At 35.0% G+C, this 16,445-nt stretch overlaps 1 protein-coding gene across 3 annotated transcripts in view; it reads left to right on the top strand.

Annotated features, from left to right (window-relative positions):
- ERLEC1 (endoplasmic reticulum lectin 1) overlaps positions 1-16,445 on the top strand; it is a 34,309-nt gene that overhangs the window by 1,032 nt on the left and 16,832 nt on the right. For all 3 annotated transcript variants that reach the window (XM_007465480.1, XM_007465481.1, XM_007465482.1), the window contains exons 2-8: positions 4,559-4,663; positions 6,281-6,361; positions 6,928-7,005; positions 7,146-7,209; positions 8,188-8,222; positions 10,457-10,680; positions 10,773-10,902. In XM_007465480.1, coding sequence (XP_007465542.1) covers positions 4,559-4,663; positions 6,281-6,361; positions 6,928-7,005; positions 7,146-7,209; positions 8,188-8,222; positions 10,457-10,680; positions 10,773-10,902 — 717 coding nt within the window. The remainder of the gene's footprint in view (positions 1-4,558; positions 4,664-6,280; positions 6,362-6,927; positions 7,006-7,145; positions 7,210-8,187; positions 8,223-10,456; positions 10,681-10,772; positions 10,903-16,445) is intronic.

Below are 16,445 nucleotides of genomic sequence, written 5' to 3' on the forward strand. Positions count from 1 at the left end.
GCTCTATGCAGAATATCCTTTACAGTTTCGATGTATTACGGCTGTTATTTAAGACCCCAGAACATGAGATTTTATGATCGGTTTTCCTACATTGAAGAACATATTTATAATCTCAAAGTAATGAATATTTGCAGTTCTTCTTCCTTTGGGGAGTGCACTGCTGAGAAGTCTTGCTATCCACGGTAGGCCAGTAAAAATTGGGCTCTTGTGATACTTACCGTATGGTAATTTATTTCAAATGGAAGTCGGGGAAAATGCAACAGTTCCCCCCACCCCGCTCCGCCCTGCAGAATTTTTTTAAAATTTTTATTCCAATTACCTGCAGTCGTTCTACTTGGAAGACTGTTTTAGTATATTATTCTATTACTATTTCACTGAAACGTGAATATGTGATACTAGGATGTCTGCACAGAATGTCCCAGGATAACGGATGTCATCATTACCACAACAGACTTCTATTTGCAGATGTTAGTTTTTGCTAATATTTCACACCTGGTTTGTTTCTCCACCTGTCTTCAGTTCTTCCATTCTGGTAGTTCAGTGGTTCTTAAGTATTTCTCTGGGAAGCCAGATTAATCTTTGCATTAATGCCAGGAAATATTTTTTAAATTAATTTTTATTGGAGCATAGTTGGTTTACAATGTTGTGTTAGTTTCTGCTTTACAGCAAAGTTATCAGTTATACATAATCAGTTATACATATACATATATACACTTTTTTTTAGATTCTATTCCTGTATAGGTCATTATGGAGTATTGAATAGTGTTTCCTGTGCTATACAGTTGGTTCTTATTCAGGAAATATTGATATATTAAAATACTTATATGAAAGTTTGTTACAAGTCAGATATAACTAAGAGGCTTGGGATAAGAATATTTTAGTCCAGCCTCTGTTATTATTTCCAAAGAGCACACTTGGCATGAGCTTGGCAAATGTTTAAAGAATGTGGTCATTAAAATTTTTTACTCTTGCACTTGTGTTTTGCTTTTTTTTTTTAATTTAAAAAGGCATGCTGATATGTGGCCCTAAAAATTTACTGACCTATACGCAGATGACTAAAACTAGCCTTTTTAGAAGTTACTACTAAATCGTTCAGTTTTCTTTCTGGCACTGGTGTTTGCTGGCTAAAAAGAGGTTATGGTAGAAGATCTCGGTCTTAACGTATGCTGTATCAACCTTTTCTATATCTAACAATTTTATTTTGACAATTTGTTTTAAATTACTTTTCTTTGGCAATGAAGCATAATCTAAGATAGGCACATATGAAAATTTGGGGAGAAATTTTTTTTCTTTTCTTAAGTTTGAGTTATTTTGAGAAAAATCTAGAAACATTTTCCTATAAGTTGGCAAAAGATCTGTGGCCCTCACACAAAAATAAGCCCCAAGAGTGATTATCATTGATCTTTTGATTTTTTTTTTAGTATTTTTCTAATCTCAAGGCTTCCCTTCCCTACTTTGTGTAGTTGAAACTACAGCCCTCCACACCTGGCACTGTCATTTTGTTTTATAGGCCAGTTGGATGGACATTTGTGTGTAACTAAGCAGCTGTATGAACTAGGATAAAGGTCTTTATCTCTCTCCCACCTGAAATTGGAAGGGACTTGATTAGAAGATCTGAATTTTCTTTATCTTTAAAATTCTTCTGTGCTTTAAATCATCTTCCCCTTCAAATATATATAAAATAATACATAATCTTTCAAATTTGCTTAGAAAAGTATTAAGCACCAAAATTGTGTACATTTTTAAATGTTTACAATAATTAATGATTATGATATTCTTTCTTTACTGGTTCTTAGCAGTCAGTTTTGTTTTTGTGTATATTTTCCTTCTGAAATAACATCTCTGTGTCATTAAAGTGTTCGATTATTCATTACTTCACAGAGTTTATGAATTTCACTGAAGGAAAACCACAAAATAAGTCTAATTTTCTTTCTACTTCTTTTGTAAGTATAGAAATGTATTCCCACTCAAAAACTTTCCCCAGACACTACACTTGGGAAAAATGGTGACCAACTCCATGGTTCAAAGCATGTTATATATATTAACAAGTAGTGCCATTGAGTTTATTTTACAGCCTCTCCCAGGATAGTTTTCTCTCTCATCCTGTATCTTAATTCCTCCAGACTCATGTCAAACATTAGGAATTTCTCCCCTGCCAAGAAGATACTTTTTAAATTCCTTAATCTTAAAGACCACACCCCCCTTGATTAGTTTCATTATATTAAAATCTGATTTTTATCAAATCACTAATCTTACACTAGACATACTTTAAGGTGTTAAGTTATATAGAACAAGTTTTTTAACACTATCTGTGATTCTGTGCATTCAGAATTATATTTTTTTAAGTAAAAACATGTTTTACAAAATCAGAAGGAAGCATTTTAGTAGTAGATCAAAACAAGTTTTTTAACTTAGAAAATCACAGTAGGTTAACTTTTCCCCTGTAATTTCTATTATTAAAAATTAGGGTAAAGTTTGTTAAAATTTTTACTTCATGATCCCAATAAGTGATGCACTATTTCAGCAAAGAGTTTTCAGATAGAAATTGCCACTTGGTCTGTTTTATCAAAGAAGAAAGTAGCCCTTCCTAAACTAATGAAAAATGAATCTTTGCAGCAACAACGAATCTTCAAATAAGAATAGTGATGGTTTCTACTTCTGTTACCTTTTACCTAAACCTTAAAAGCGATAGGCAGAGGAATGAATTTCTTCACATAGACATAAAACCCAAGATTAGTTTTAATTACAAAGAAAGAATTGTCTTCCTTTCTTTGCCATGGCTCTAGACAAGCAGTTTCTTTTTCCATTGTTAGCATTGTGGTAAATATTTTAGTAAATGAGTCAATATTGCTGTAGAATCCAGTTCTGAATATTAAGTTGCAGGTACTTCACAAATAGAGAGGATTAGATTTAGGTCATATGCTACTGTCCACCTTCCCTACAGTACAGGAATGATTTGACAAGACTAAGACTTCAGGCCATCCATTGCTAGCTAAATGAATGTAAATCATGCTTTGTACAACTCACTATCATATGTTCTGAATATATCCAGAAAACACCGAGAGACATTATAAGTGCTTTGTCTTACAGCAGTTTGTTGGCTCAACTGAATAAATGTTTCTAAGGATCCCTTTATCACAAATTTGGCTTTACAACTCTGACTTTCAAATATCTTTGATTTCTCTCTTCACTTGTGATGATCTTTTAAATAAGGATCTTTGGCCATAGTCCAGGAGTCTGTGTAGTAATCTAAGAAAATGTTAACAAAAGCTAGTTCAAACATGTTAAAACAGTTAAGAGCACATAGAATATGGAATCAGTCTGCTAGGGTTCATGTCTGGGCTGTGCTACTTACTGGCTATATTACCTTGGACAAATTATTTAAGCCCTGGACTTCAGTTTCCTTTTCAGTGAGATGGGTACAATGCTTGCTTCGAGCATCAATCAGACAAAAAATGTAAAGAACTTAATTTGGTAGTGTCATATAGCTAATACAGCTAGTATTTACTGCTCTGTTTTGTTTTGTTTTATTGTCTTGGGAAAACATCTCCTAATTTGTGTTTGTGTTTAAGATAACATCAGTTTCAAGTAGTACTGGTTTTATTATAGTTAGGAATTGTTTTTGTTAAACTGAGCAAAGAGCAGAGGTATGTAATAAGGGTGGTTCTTTCCTTGCCAGGGATAGCCAAATAGCATAGTGGGTTTACAATGCTGTAAGAAAAGAAAAGAGAGAATTGAATTGTCAGAGAACACCTCTCATAGACTTTGAAAACTTCTGCCTTAGTAGTTAGTGACATATTTGCTATCACAAAGCAGAGATTTCTTTTTAGTTAAATAATATCAGTTATATTAATTGAAATGTTCATTTGAATTACATTGGTTCATTTTGATTTGTGAATTTGTTTGGTTTTATACTGTAGAACGCTTTAAAGATAGTTTCGTTGATATATACCATGAATCTGCAAACTATACCTTTGGGCTGGCCCACTCCAAACTTTATTTTTGTAAAGCTATTTGTTTTCTCAGAATACAACCATGCTTATTCATTTACATATTGCCTGTGCACTTCCTACAGTGCAGAATTGAGTAGTTTCAGTAAAGACCATATGTTATCCAAATATGAAAACTGCTACATTATATTATGTTCAGGTGTCCCATCCAACAGAATTGAGAGTATGTTTATAAAGTGCTGTAAATTCTCATATATAGGTGGTAATTGTTAGTAGGAGTAATAAGTATTCAGTGATGATGTATCCATGAACATTGACACCTCTTACTGCTTTTTAATCTGTATTATAACTTCAATCTATTGCATTACTACTTTTTTCTTTTTACTCCAAACTTTATTTTTGTTCCTTATTTTATGTTACATTGTAACACCAGGATAAAGTTTGTCATCTTCATTTTGTTATTAAAAAATATGTAGAATCTTCCCTGCCTTTGCAAGTATGTTTAAAAATCCTGTTGAAGTGATGAATTAGTTTAACCTGGGACTGTAAGTTAGTATAGTTCAGTTTAATCAGCTAAAGTACTGTACATTTTTTTGTTCTATTTCTAGCCTACAACTGGAGTTTTGTATAAAGAAGATAATTATGTCATCATGACAACTACACATAAAGAAAAATATAAATGCATTCTTCCCCTTGTGACAAGTGGTGATGAGGTAAGTTTTTATAAATACATTGATTATCCCTGTCACCAAAGATATTTATTTAAAACATTGCAACTCCATACCTTAAAATAAAATTGAGTGACAGGTTTCTCAATTATCCTGTCTTACTAAAAATATAGTAATCACTTTGTTATTGAAGTATAGTGGTTTACAATGTTAGTAATCCTTATTATTCCTGAATTCTTTGATTTTTACAGTTCAACTTGGAAAAACTAGCAACCAGTTATTAATGTTTTAGATGAAAATCTAACTCCACAGATGCTTTCTTTTATAGAAATGAAGGTTTTGAAACAAGATAAAATTTTAAATGTGTATGTGACATTTTTTATAAAGAATTGCTAATAAGTAAATCTGTAGTTACCTTGTGCTTTCTCACTACCTTAGCTCATGCCCGTTTCTTCCACCTAAAATGCCCTAACTGCCTCTTATCCATCCTTCAAGGCAATTCTTTCAAGATGAAACACGAGAGGCAGCATGGTAAAATGGAAAGGACACCAGCCTAGGAGCCAGGAGGCTGAGGTATAGGCTATAGTTAGCTGTGGAATCTTGAACAAATTTGAAACTCAGTTCCTCCACTCAATAAGTTTATTGGGCTAATTACATAATATTTTCACAATCTGTAAAATGGAAGTATTAAACTCAGTGAGTTTAGGTTTCTTAGGTTTTGTTCAGACTTAAAATCTGTGAAAGACAGCTATCTCATTTTGTTTTAAACCACCTTAAGACACAAATACACACATATGCAATTACACACGTATTTATGGCATTCAAGTCTGAAACGTAAAAATATATGGAAAACTGAGAAGTATATTAAAACTTTCCAGTGTATTCTATAAGATTCAACTATTCTGAGGCTTTCATAGATAGAATTTGTTTGGATACAAGCATTTAATAATTCTGAAGTAGGTTTATAAGAATTGTTCAGGAAACTGATACTTAACCTTTTTCTAAGAGAAGAAAGAATGGAATATTATTGTATGGATCCATATTTTATACTTCAATTCTTTTTCTTTTTTTTTTTTTTGATTATAGTTGATTTACAATGTTACGTTAGTTTCAGGTGTACAGCAAAGTGAATCAGTTATACATATACATATATCTACTCTTTTTCAGATTCCTTTCCCATATAGGTCATTACAGAGTATTGAGTAGAGTTCCCTATGCTATATAGTAGGTCCTTATTAGTTATCTATTTTGTATATAGTAATGTGTATATGTCAATTCCAATCCCCCAGTTTATCCCTCACCCCACCCCTTTCCTCCTGGTAGCCATAAATTTATTTTCTACATATGTGACTATTTTGTTTTGTAAAGAAGTTTATGTGTACCATTTTTTTTTTTAGATTCCGCATATAAGTGATATTATATGTTAGTTGTCTTTCTCTGTCTTACTTCATTCAGTATGAAAATCTCTAGGTCCATCCATGTTGCTGCATATACTTCAATTCTTTTGAAAGAAGTGGCATGCCATAGGATCTTATTAAAGGTTTTGACTTTTTTCCCCCTTTTATTTCCAAGCATTTGTGGTTTGACCAATGAGTTAATACCTAAACAGCAGAGTTGGGTGAAGTTCCAGACTAATTGAATTAAACTCTAATTCTTTCATAGGAAGAAGAAAAGGATTATAAAGGCCCAAATCCAAGAGAGCTATTGGAGCCCCTATTTAAACAGAGCAGTTGTTCCTACAGAGTATGTATTTTATGTTCACTTGATAACTAGAAAATAAATTTCCAGCAGCCAATAGGCCCTTGAAAATAATTCTGTTTCTTTTTACTTTATTATGTTGTATCACATTTTAAGTTAGTTGTAAAACTAAACTGTTGCTTAATAGTATTTTGTTCATTTAAATTCCTGTATAGTATATGCAGCAAACACCCAATAATATCAATTATCAAATAATATCACCAAACTGCTTTGAATGTTTTTCAGATCAAAAGAAAGTTTCTTTATATACAATCTTAATAAAAACTGCTCATGGTTATTTTTTTAGGCTGTGTAAAAAATGATCCCTTGGCCAGGTGTTTATTATAGACCCCAGGTATATTTAGACCTATTTCATTCATAGAATTTTCACATTTAGCTAATTAGTGAAAACAATGAATAGTAATTTCATATTTTCTGAGGCATAATAATAACTTTCATTTAATGAAAGCTTGCTGTAAATCTTCAGAGAAATCTTCAGTTGCTTAAAATATCAAAAAGGAATTCAGCTGAGTTGTGTGGCTTTTGTACATAAATACATCCATCTGTCTTAGATTGAGTCTTATTGGACTTACGAAGTATGTCACGGAAAACACATTCGGCAGTACCATGAAGAGAAAGAAAGTGGTCAGGTATTTTTTTCTTCAAAATATGAAATGTGGAACATTATAAAATGAAAACTTTAATAATGAGGTGGATGGTTTTAAACTGTATTCTTTAAAAATGTATTTGCCAAATACTTACTACATTTTTATTTTATTTTTAAATATAGAAAGTAAATATTCACGAGTACTACCTTGGGAATATGTTGGCTAAGAACCTTCTATCCGAAAAAGGTTTGTTTCTACAGAGTGATTTAGTAGTAATGCTGGTATTTGGTTTAAAGTATATGTTCAATTTGGAATTTAAAAGATTTTGTTGGAGACTGTATGAATTTTAAAACACTAAAATAAACTTCTGAACTATCCCATAGAAAACTTTTTCAAAGAGATCTTTTCATTATTTTCTGTTTTAGCAAACAATATGTTTTTTTTCTACCTATTAATAAAATTTTTAAATCTGGTGAGGCATACATATCAGTGTTATATTTATATAGTGTTAGTCTTTTGCTTGGTTTAAGCAACTTTTTATATATGGAAATAGACATGTAGATGTATCCCTCAAATTATGAAATACTTTTATTCATCTATATTATTCAAATTGGTCAACTCATTTAAGATTAAACCTTTCACTGAGATAAAAACACTTCAGAAGAAAACTGTCATGGCCAGTTCTTATGCCTCAAATAGAATATTTCCTAAATAAAGATGTAATGATTAAATATGACTGTTCTTTCAAAAGAAACCATTTCAAGGAATCTAGCTAAAAGTATGTATATGTTTTGGGTCTTATTTTAATTTTAATTTAATTTAATTTATTTATTTATTGGCTGTGTTGGGTCTTTGTTGCTGTGCGCAGACTTTTCTCTAGTTGCGGTGAGTGGGGGCTACTCTTCATTGCGGGGTGCAAGCTTCTCATTGCGGTGGCTTCTCTTGTTGTGGAGCATGGGCCCTAGGCGCGTGGGCTCTAGAGCATAGGCTCAGTAGTTGTGGCGCACGAGCTTAGTTGCTCCACAGCATGTGGGATCTTCCCAGACCAGGGACCAGACCCATGTCCCCTGCACTGGCAGGTGGATTCTTAACCACTGCACCACCAGGGAAGTCTAGGTCTTTAGAAAGAAGTTTAAGATTACAAAGTTGATGAAAACTTAGTCATTTATATCTTGTATATAAGTCACTGGTCATTATTTAACTTACTTTTGTATTAATCCACAGAACAAGAAGCGGAAGAAAAGGAAAAATCAAAAGAGGCAAGTGATAATTGGTGATTTTCAGTCTTAACATCTATTGTTAGACATGAATTTATACAACTTAATTGACAGAATATAGCCATGTGTTTAACTATCAACTACCTCAAAGGATTTAGTCAAAGAAAATTGGCAATATGTTAGATTTTTATGAGAAAAGTTATGCTATAATACTTTAATTTACTTTAAGATCATATAAAAATAAATGAATTTATCAAAGATGTGTCTGGGAAAGTTTCTATAATAGCATTATATCACTTCTGTGCTTCGCAGTGGTTCTTTCCCTCTGTTCAACACTGGAGCTTTTGCATTTTTTCTGTTGTTTGGACCCTATTTCCTATGGGTAAAACAGATAAATCATAAATGTAAATAACAAGCTACCAGACTGCAAGCATCTTAAAAGCAGGGACTGTCTTTTTCTCTTTACCCCACAGTGCAAAGCAGAGTGCCAGACATAATGTAGGCCCTTAATGAATGCTTATTGAATGTGAATGCATAATTGATGACCGAAAAATAGGATTGTTTAAAAAGAACGATTCCTTAGGGTGACCAGTTACAGTTTTTAAATGCCCCTGTGGTTCAAGGAATGCTTTATGAATCCTAAGAATTTCCATAAAGTTAAATAACTTATTGGTAGAGGATATTTCTATAAATGGTTTCATACCATAATGATTCTTTTATTAGAAGTAAAGTTAAACGGCAAAAGGCCTTAAAGATTACTTAAAAGGGATGCCCATAACTTATAAGGGTGGCTTTGGGAGAGTTGGTAAGCTATGCATAGACACACACAGCATTGCTATTTTAAAAGGTTTTAATTTTACAGACTACCTTTGAGATAAAATATTTATCTCAAAATATTTTTGGCTCTGGAGGATAGCAAGATGGAATTCAAAGTGTGAAATGATCAAGGAAGAGGAAGAAAAGGGTAAGGGAAGAAAACTAACATTTATTGAGCCCCAATTCATAAGCCAGATGCTGTGCCAGGCATGTAACAAAGGGTAATGCTTAATTCTCCCTACAGCCTTTGAGTATATATTATTATTCTACTTTTATGAATGACAAAAACTGAAATTTGGTCAAAGTCATAAGGCTAGTGAATGCAAAGCTTGGATTTTAACCCAGGATTTTCTAATTCTAGACACTAGGATGAAACTAGCATACAAGAAATCTCAAAATATTTTCCCCTGGAAACATTTATTTATTGCCTGTTTTGGGTACCAGAGTGATACAAGATGAGCTCCCTGCCTCCAAAGAGCTTGCTTGGAGATGATATTAACAGTATCTTTTAAAGCCCTTCCATTTAATTCTTCTTGTGTTTATGTCGATAAAAGTATGGGAGCTAACTCAATAATCCTTGTTTTCTGGGGTGATCTCCTTTATTCCCCCATTCCGTGAAAATTTCTTCATCTGTCTTTTGCTGGCCATGAGTGGATTTATACAGGAGTTTATATGCTGAGAAGTATGTCTGTTAATAACAGGGAAGAAGAGTAAGCAGATCAATGAACCAGCACAATATTTAGATTCCTGTTTTAGAACATAGTGTTAACGCTGTAGCCCTAATTTTTTTTTTTTTTTTTTTTTTTTTTTTTTTTTGCGGTACGTGGGCCTCTCACTGTTGTGGCCTCTCCTGTTGCGGAGCACAGGCTCCAGACGCGCAGGCTCAGCGGCCATGGCTCACGGGCCTACCCGCTCCGCGGCATGTGGGATCTTCCCGGACCGGGGCACGAACCCGTGTCCCCTGCATCGGCAGGCGGACTCTCAACCACTGCGCCACCAGGGAAGCCCGTAGCCCTACTTTTTGACAAATCAAACTTCAAATCTCTAGAATCGAAATTCTAACATAGGCATTCACTTGAGAGTTTAGTGAAGAAAGCTCTGACCAGCCCAAGTATAGTAAGTTTCTATATTTTATCTTAGTCACTTTATTTAGAACTTTTGAAAATAATTCATATTAATTATGTTATTATAACCTTTTTTATACATCTTAATTTTAGCACCAAATAAAAATTTTCTTTTATTCTGTATTAAATTAGCTCTGAAAATATGTATTTGCTCAAATAAGAATATGAATGAAAAGAATAGTAGAGGGAGAGCTTATAGAAAGTACAGAAATGTTACCTTTATAAATGTTAGTTTATGAATAAAATGTAGTTTTCTTCCTTTCAGAATAAGTGCTTCTCCATCCTCACCCCACCTCTATTTCTAATGAAAAGTCTGTCTTATACTCTTTTTTTAAGATTCCCACTAAAAATATCGAAGGTCAGATGACACCCTACTATCCAGTGGGAATGGGAAATGGTACACCTTGTAGTTTGAAACAGAACCGGCCCAGATCAAGTACTGTGATGTACATATGTCATCCTGAATCTAAGCATGAAATTCTTTCAGTAGCTGAAGTTACAACTTGTGAATATGAAGTTGTCATTTTGACACCACTCTTGTGCAGTCATCCTAAATATAGGTAGGATGTGGATTTAATATTTTAAACATGAAATGCACACATGCTTTAAAGTGTCATTTGCTTAGGTTTAATGCTTTGTTCTCACTGAATAGATTCAGAGCATCTCCTGTGAATGACATATTTTGCCAGTCACTACCAGGATCACCATTTAAACCCCTCACCCTGAGACAGTTGGAACAGCAGGAAGAAATACTGAGGGTGCCTTTTAGGAGAAATAAAGAGGTATGAGAATTATCTAACAGTATTTTTTTCAGTGCTTCCTTTTCCAAATTTCAGAGCATATATCAGTATTTTAATGATTTCTGTAGTACAGTAGTAGTCATTTATTTTCCTGACTCAAAATTGTCAATTCCAATTCTTTTGATTTTAATTCTTTTCCTTATTCTAATACTTCCCAGAAACTATTTTAGCATTCTCTTACACTCATGATTCCATAATTTTCTTTTTTATTAATTTGGCTGCATTGGGTCTTAGTTGCAGCACACGGGATCTTCATTACGGCTTGCAGGATCTTTCGTTGCAGAGCATAGGCTTCTCTCTAGTTGTGGCACATGGGCTCCAGAGCGCACGGGCTCAATAGTTGCGGTGCATGGGCTCAGTATTTTGGCATTCAGGCTTTGTTATCCCATGGCATGTGGGATCTTAGTTCCCCAACTAGGGATTGAACCCATGTCCCCTGCATTGGAAGGCAGATTCTTAACCACTGGACCGCCAAGAAAGTCCCCCGTGATTCCATAGTATTTTAAAGTTTGCCATCCTGTTCATTTCAGTTAAGTTTAATTTTTAGCTAGTTAACTGGACTTACCAGCTAAGCCTCTTGAAAAAATAGACTGCAGCCCATCTCCTAATGCTTTATTTATTCTTCAGCTCATTGCTATTTATTATCAAACCATATTTCTATCATTCTTCTTAAACTGTTCTTATTAAGGTCAACAGCAATCTTTTGCTTCTAAATTTTTTTTTTTTTTTTTTTTTTTGAAGTACGCGGGCCTCTCACCGTTGTGGCCTCTCCCATTGCGGAGCACAGGCTCAGCGGCCATGGCTCACGGGCCCAGCCGCTCCGCGGCATGTGGGATCCTCCCAGACCGGGGCACGAACCCGTGTGCCCTGCATCGGCAAGCGGGCTCTCAACCACTGCGCCACCAGGGAAGCCCTTGCTTCTAAATTTGCTGAACATATGCGTAACTTGATCTTAGCTGAGCATTGGAAGCTTGAACTTTTTCTCCTTTCTTTACTACAGGTCATTATCTCTGGTTCTCTCTGGTTCTGATCACTTGTGTACTAGCTCTTTCTCTGATTCCTGCTCCTTAAAATGTTGAACTTCCCCTGGTTCTGTCCATGGCTGCTTTCTCTCCTTATTGTACAGTCTCCTTAAGTAAGCTCATCCATGAGTTATAAATACACATCTGCAACACTGATCTTTCTCTTGAACTCAAATCACAATCAAATAATTAACATGTATTGAGTCTTTACAACTATTATCTAATCCTTACAATAGCATATAAGATTTACTATTATCCACCTTAACAGGTTAAGGAACTGAGGTTCAGAGAGGGGAAGTGACAAGTGATGGGTTAGAAATTAGAATCAAAGTAGTCTGATTCTAGAACCTGTCCTCTTAACCACCTCTCTCTGCTGCTTCTCCCTTTTGATATGCTATCTTCCCTTTTCATCTGCGTATTGGACATATATACATTTTCAGTAATCTCAAACTTAACCATTTTTTTCTCTTTCACACTGACCCTTTTGTAGTCTTCCCCATTGCTTTTAAAGCAGTGTTCTCTACCCAGTTGTCCAAGTCAGAAACGTGAGTCATTTTTCTTACCCATCTCTTAATTGATCTCTAACTCTAATCATTTACTCAGTGCTATCAGTGTTATCCACTGGCTGCTTTTCAACTCTGTCCTGTCATTAGTTCAGGACCCCATCATTTTCTAAGACCAGAAACTAATGTCCTCATGCATCGTCTTTCTCATTCCTCCCACACAGCTGATAAAATGTTCTTTCTGAAATGAACATTTGATTATTTATTTAATCTTTTGGTAGTTAACATGATCTATACCTCAGGATAAAATCATTGCTCATACAATGATATTATCAAAGGAGAGTCAAGACCATTTGTGGGGACTTCCCTGGCGGTCCAGTGGTCAAGAATCCGTGCTGCCAATGCAGGGGGCACAAGTTCAATCCCTGGTCAGGGAAGTAAGGTCTCACATGCCATGTGGCATGGCCAAAAGATTAAAAAAAAAAAAGACCATTTGTGATCTGGCTTCAGCTTCATCTCTCATCACCATTCCCTTGATCCCAGCTATTTTGAACAACTTAAGAGTTTCCGAAAAGTACCACATTCTTTCCAACCTCCTTGCCTTTGAATATACTGTTTTGCCTCTTCCTCTGTTGTCTTCTCCCCTCCCTCCCTATATCTGATGAACTAATAAAAGGTCAACACGTGTATGCTTGAAGATATGCTTCCAGTGTCACTTCCTTTGCAAATGAGCCATGACTTCTAATGGATTACCCATGGAAGAGATCAGTGTTTCCTCTTCTGTGGTCCTGTATTTTATTCAGTCCTCCATTATAGCACTTTTATGGCTAAAATTTGTTCTTTTTCCTATGGTTCTTCATTTAAATGGAGGGAAAATAAACTATGCTTTTGTTACTTGGGGTTTCCAGCTCCTTGCATGATACCTAGTATGCTGTTAGTACTTTACAGTGGGTTAATTAACATTTAACTGCAAAGCCTTTTTCTCCCCTTCCTCTTGGATACTTACTGAGAAAGTATTGCCAGACTCTTTGTTGATGTTGTGAACCCTGCCATTCTGAGAGGAGGAAAAATTTATCTTAAACTTAATCTGCATTTTATTTGAAGTGATGTACTGAAAGATTAGAGATGGAATTCAGTTCTCATCTCCTTCTTGATAGTAGTTTAAGTACTGACAGGTACTTAAAGTCAGCTTGATCAATATGATTCACAAGTCCAACTTTAACTATTCTTCAAGGTAGAAGTACCAGCTCATTTTTCTTTAATTAATGTGTTTAATCTGCAAGTTGAGAAAAATTATTTTTAAAAAGCTACATATGGAGCACTACCCACCACCAGTCCCTCCCATCAGGAAACTTGCACAAGCCTCATAGATAGCCACATCCACCAGAGGGCAAACAGCAGAAGCAAGAAGAACTACAATCCTGCAGCTGGTGGAACGAAAACCACATTCACAGAAAGAGAGACAAGATGAAAAGGCAGAGGGCTATGTACCAGATGAAGGAACAAGATAAAGCCCCAGAAAAACAACTAAATGAAGTGGAGATAGGAAACCTTCCAGAAAAAGAATTCAGAATAATGATAGTGAAGATGATCCAGGACCTCAGAAAAAGAATGGAGGCAAAGATCAAGAAGCTGCAAGAACTGTTTAACAAAGACCTAGAAGAATTAAAGAACAAACAGAAATGAACAATACAATAACTGAAATGAAAACTACACTAGAAGGAATCAATAGCAGAATAACTGAGGCAGAAGAACGGATAAGTGACCTGGAAGACAGAATGGTGGAATTCACTGCTGCAGAACAGAGAAAACAAAAAAGAATGAAGACAGCCTAACAGACCTCTGGGACAACATTAAACGCAACAACATTCGCATTATAGGGGTCCCAGAAGGAGAAGAGAGAGAGAAAGGACCAGAGAAAATATTTGAAGAGATGATACTTAAAAACTTCCCTAACATGGGAAAGGAAATAGCCACCCAAGTCCAGGAAGCACAGGGAGTCCCATACAGGATAAACCCAAGGAGAAACACGCCAAGACACATAGTAATCAAATTGGCAAAAATTAAAGACAAAGAAAAATTACTGAAAGCAGCAAGGGAAAAATGACAAATAACATATAAGGGAACTCCCGTAAGGTTAGCAGCTGATTTCTCAGCAGAAACTCTACAAGCCAGAAGGGAGTGGCATGATATACTTAAAGTGATCAAAGGGAAGAAACTACAACCAAGATTACTCTACCTGGCAAGGATCTCATTCAGGTTCAGTGGAGGAATCAAAAGCTTTACAGACAAGCAAAAGCTAAGAGAATTCAGCACCACCAAACCAGCTTCACAACAAATGCTAAAGGAACTTCTCTAAGTGGGAAACACAAGAGAAGAAAAGGACCTACAAAAACAAACCCAAAACAATTAAGAAAATGGTCATAGGAACATCGATATCGATAATTACCTTAAACGTGAATGGATTAAATGCTCCAACCAAAAGACACAGGCTCACTGAATGGATACAAAAAGAAGACCCATATATATGCTGTCTACAAGGGACCCACTTCAGACCTAGGGACACATACAGACTGAAAGTGAGGGGATGGAAAAAGATACTCCATGCAAATGGAAATCAGAAGAAAGCTAGAGCAGCAATACTCATATCACATAAAATAGATTTTAAAATAAAGAACGTTACAAGAGACAAGGACACTACATAATGATCAAGGGATCAATCCAAGAAAAAGATATAACAATTCTAAATATATATGCACCCAACATAGGAACACCACAATACATAGGGCATCTGCTAACAGCTATAAAAGAGGAAATCAACAGTAACACAATAATAGTGGGGGACTTTAACACCTAACACCAATGGAAAGATCATCCAAAATGAAAATAAATAAGGAAACAGAAGCTTTAAATGACACAATAGGCCAGATAGATTTAATTGATATTTATAGGACATTCCATCGAAAAACAGCAGATTACACTTTCTTCTCAAGTGCGCACAGAACATTCTCCAGGATAGATCACATCTTGGGTCACAAATCAAGCCTCAGTAAATTTAAGAAAATTGAAATCATATCAAGAATGTTTTCTGACCACAACGCTATGAGATTACAAATGAATTACAGGGAAAAAAACGTAAAAAAAACACAGACACATGGAGGCTAAGCAATACGTTACTAAATAACCAAGAGATCACTGAAGAAATCAAAGAGGAAGTCAGAAAATTCCTAGAGAAAAATGACACAAAACACGACGATACAAAACCTATGGGATGCAGCAAAAGCAGTTCTAAGAGGGAAGTTTATAGCTATACAAGCCTACCTCAAGAAACAAGAAAAACCTCAAAAAAGTCTAACGTTACACCTAAAGGAACTAGAGAAAGAAGAACAAACAAAACCCAAAGTAAGCAGAAGGAAAGAAATCATAAAGATCAGAGCAGAAATAAATGAAATAGAAACAAAGAAAACAATAGCAAAGATCAATAAAACTAAAAGCTGGTTCTTTGAGAAGCTAAACTTGATAAACCATTAGCCAGACTCAAGAAAAAGAGGGAGAGGATGCAAATCAATAAAATTAGAAATGAAAAAGGAGAAGTTATAACAGACACCGCAGAAATATAAAGCATCCTAAGAGACTACTACAAGCAACTCTATGCCAATAAAATGGACAACCTGGAAGAAATGGACAAATTCTTAGAAAGGTATAAGCTTCCAAGGCTGAACCACGAAGAAACAGAAATATGAACAGACCAATCACAAGTAATGAAATTGAAACTGTGATTAAAAATCTTCCAACACAGAACAGTCCAGGATCAGATTGCTTCACAGGTGAATTCTGTCAAACATGTAGAGAAGAGCTAACACCCATCCTTCTCAAACTCTTCCAAAACATTGCAGAGCAAGGAACATTCCCAAACTCATTCTATGAGGCCACCATCACCCTGATACCAAAACCAGACAAAGATACTACAAAAAAGAAAATTAGAGGCCAATATCACTGA

The sequence above is a fragment of the Lipotes vexillifer genome, unplaced genomic scaffold, assembly GCF_000442215.2.
Source record: "Lipotes vexillifer unplaced genomic scaffold, Lipotes_vexillifer_v1.1 scaffold834, whole genome shotgun sequence".
Lineage (NCBI taxonomy): Eukaryota > Metazoa > Chordata > Mammalia > Artiodactyla > Lipotidae > Lipotes > Lipotes vexillifer.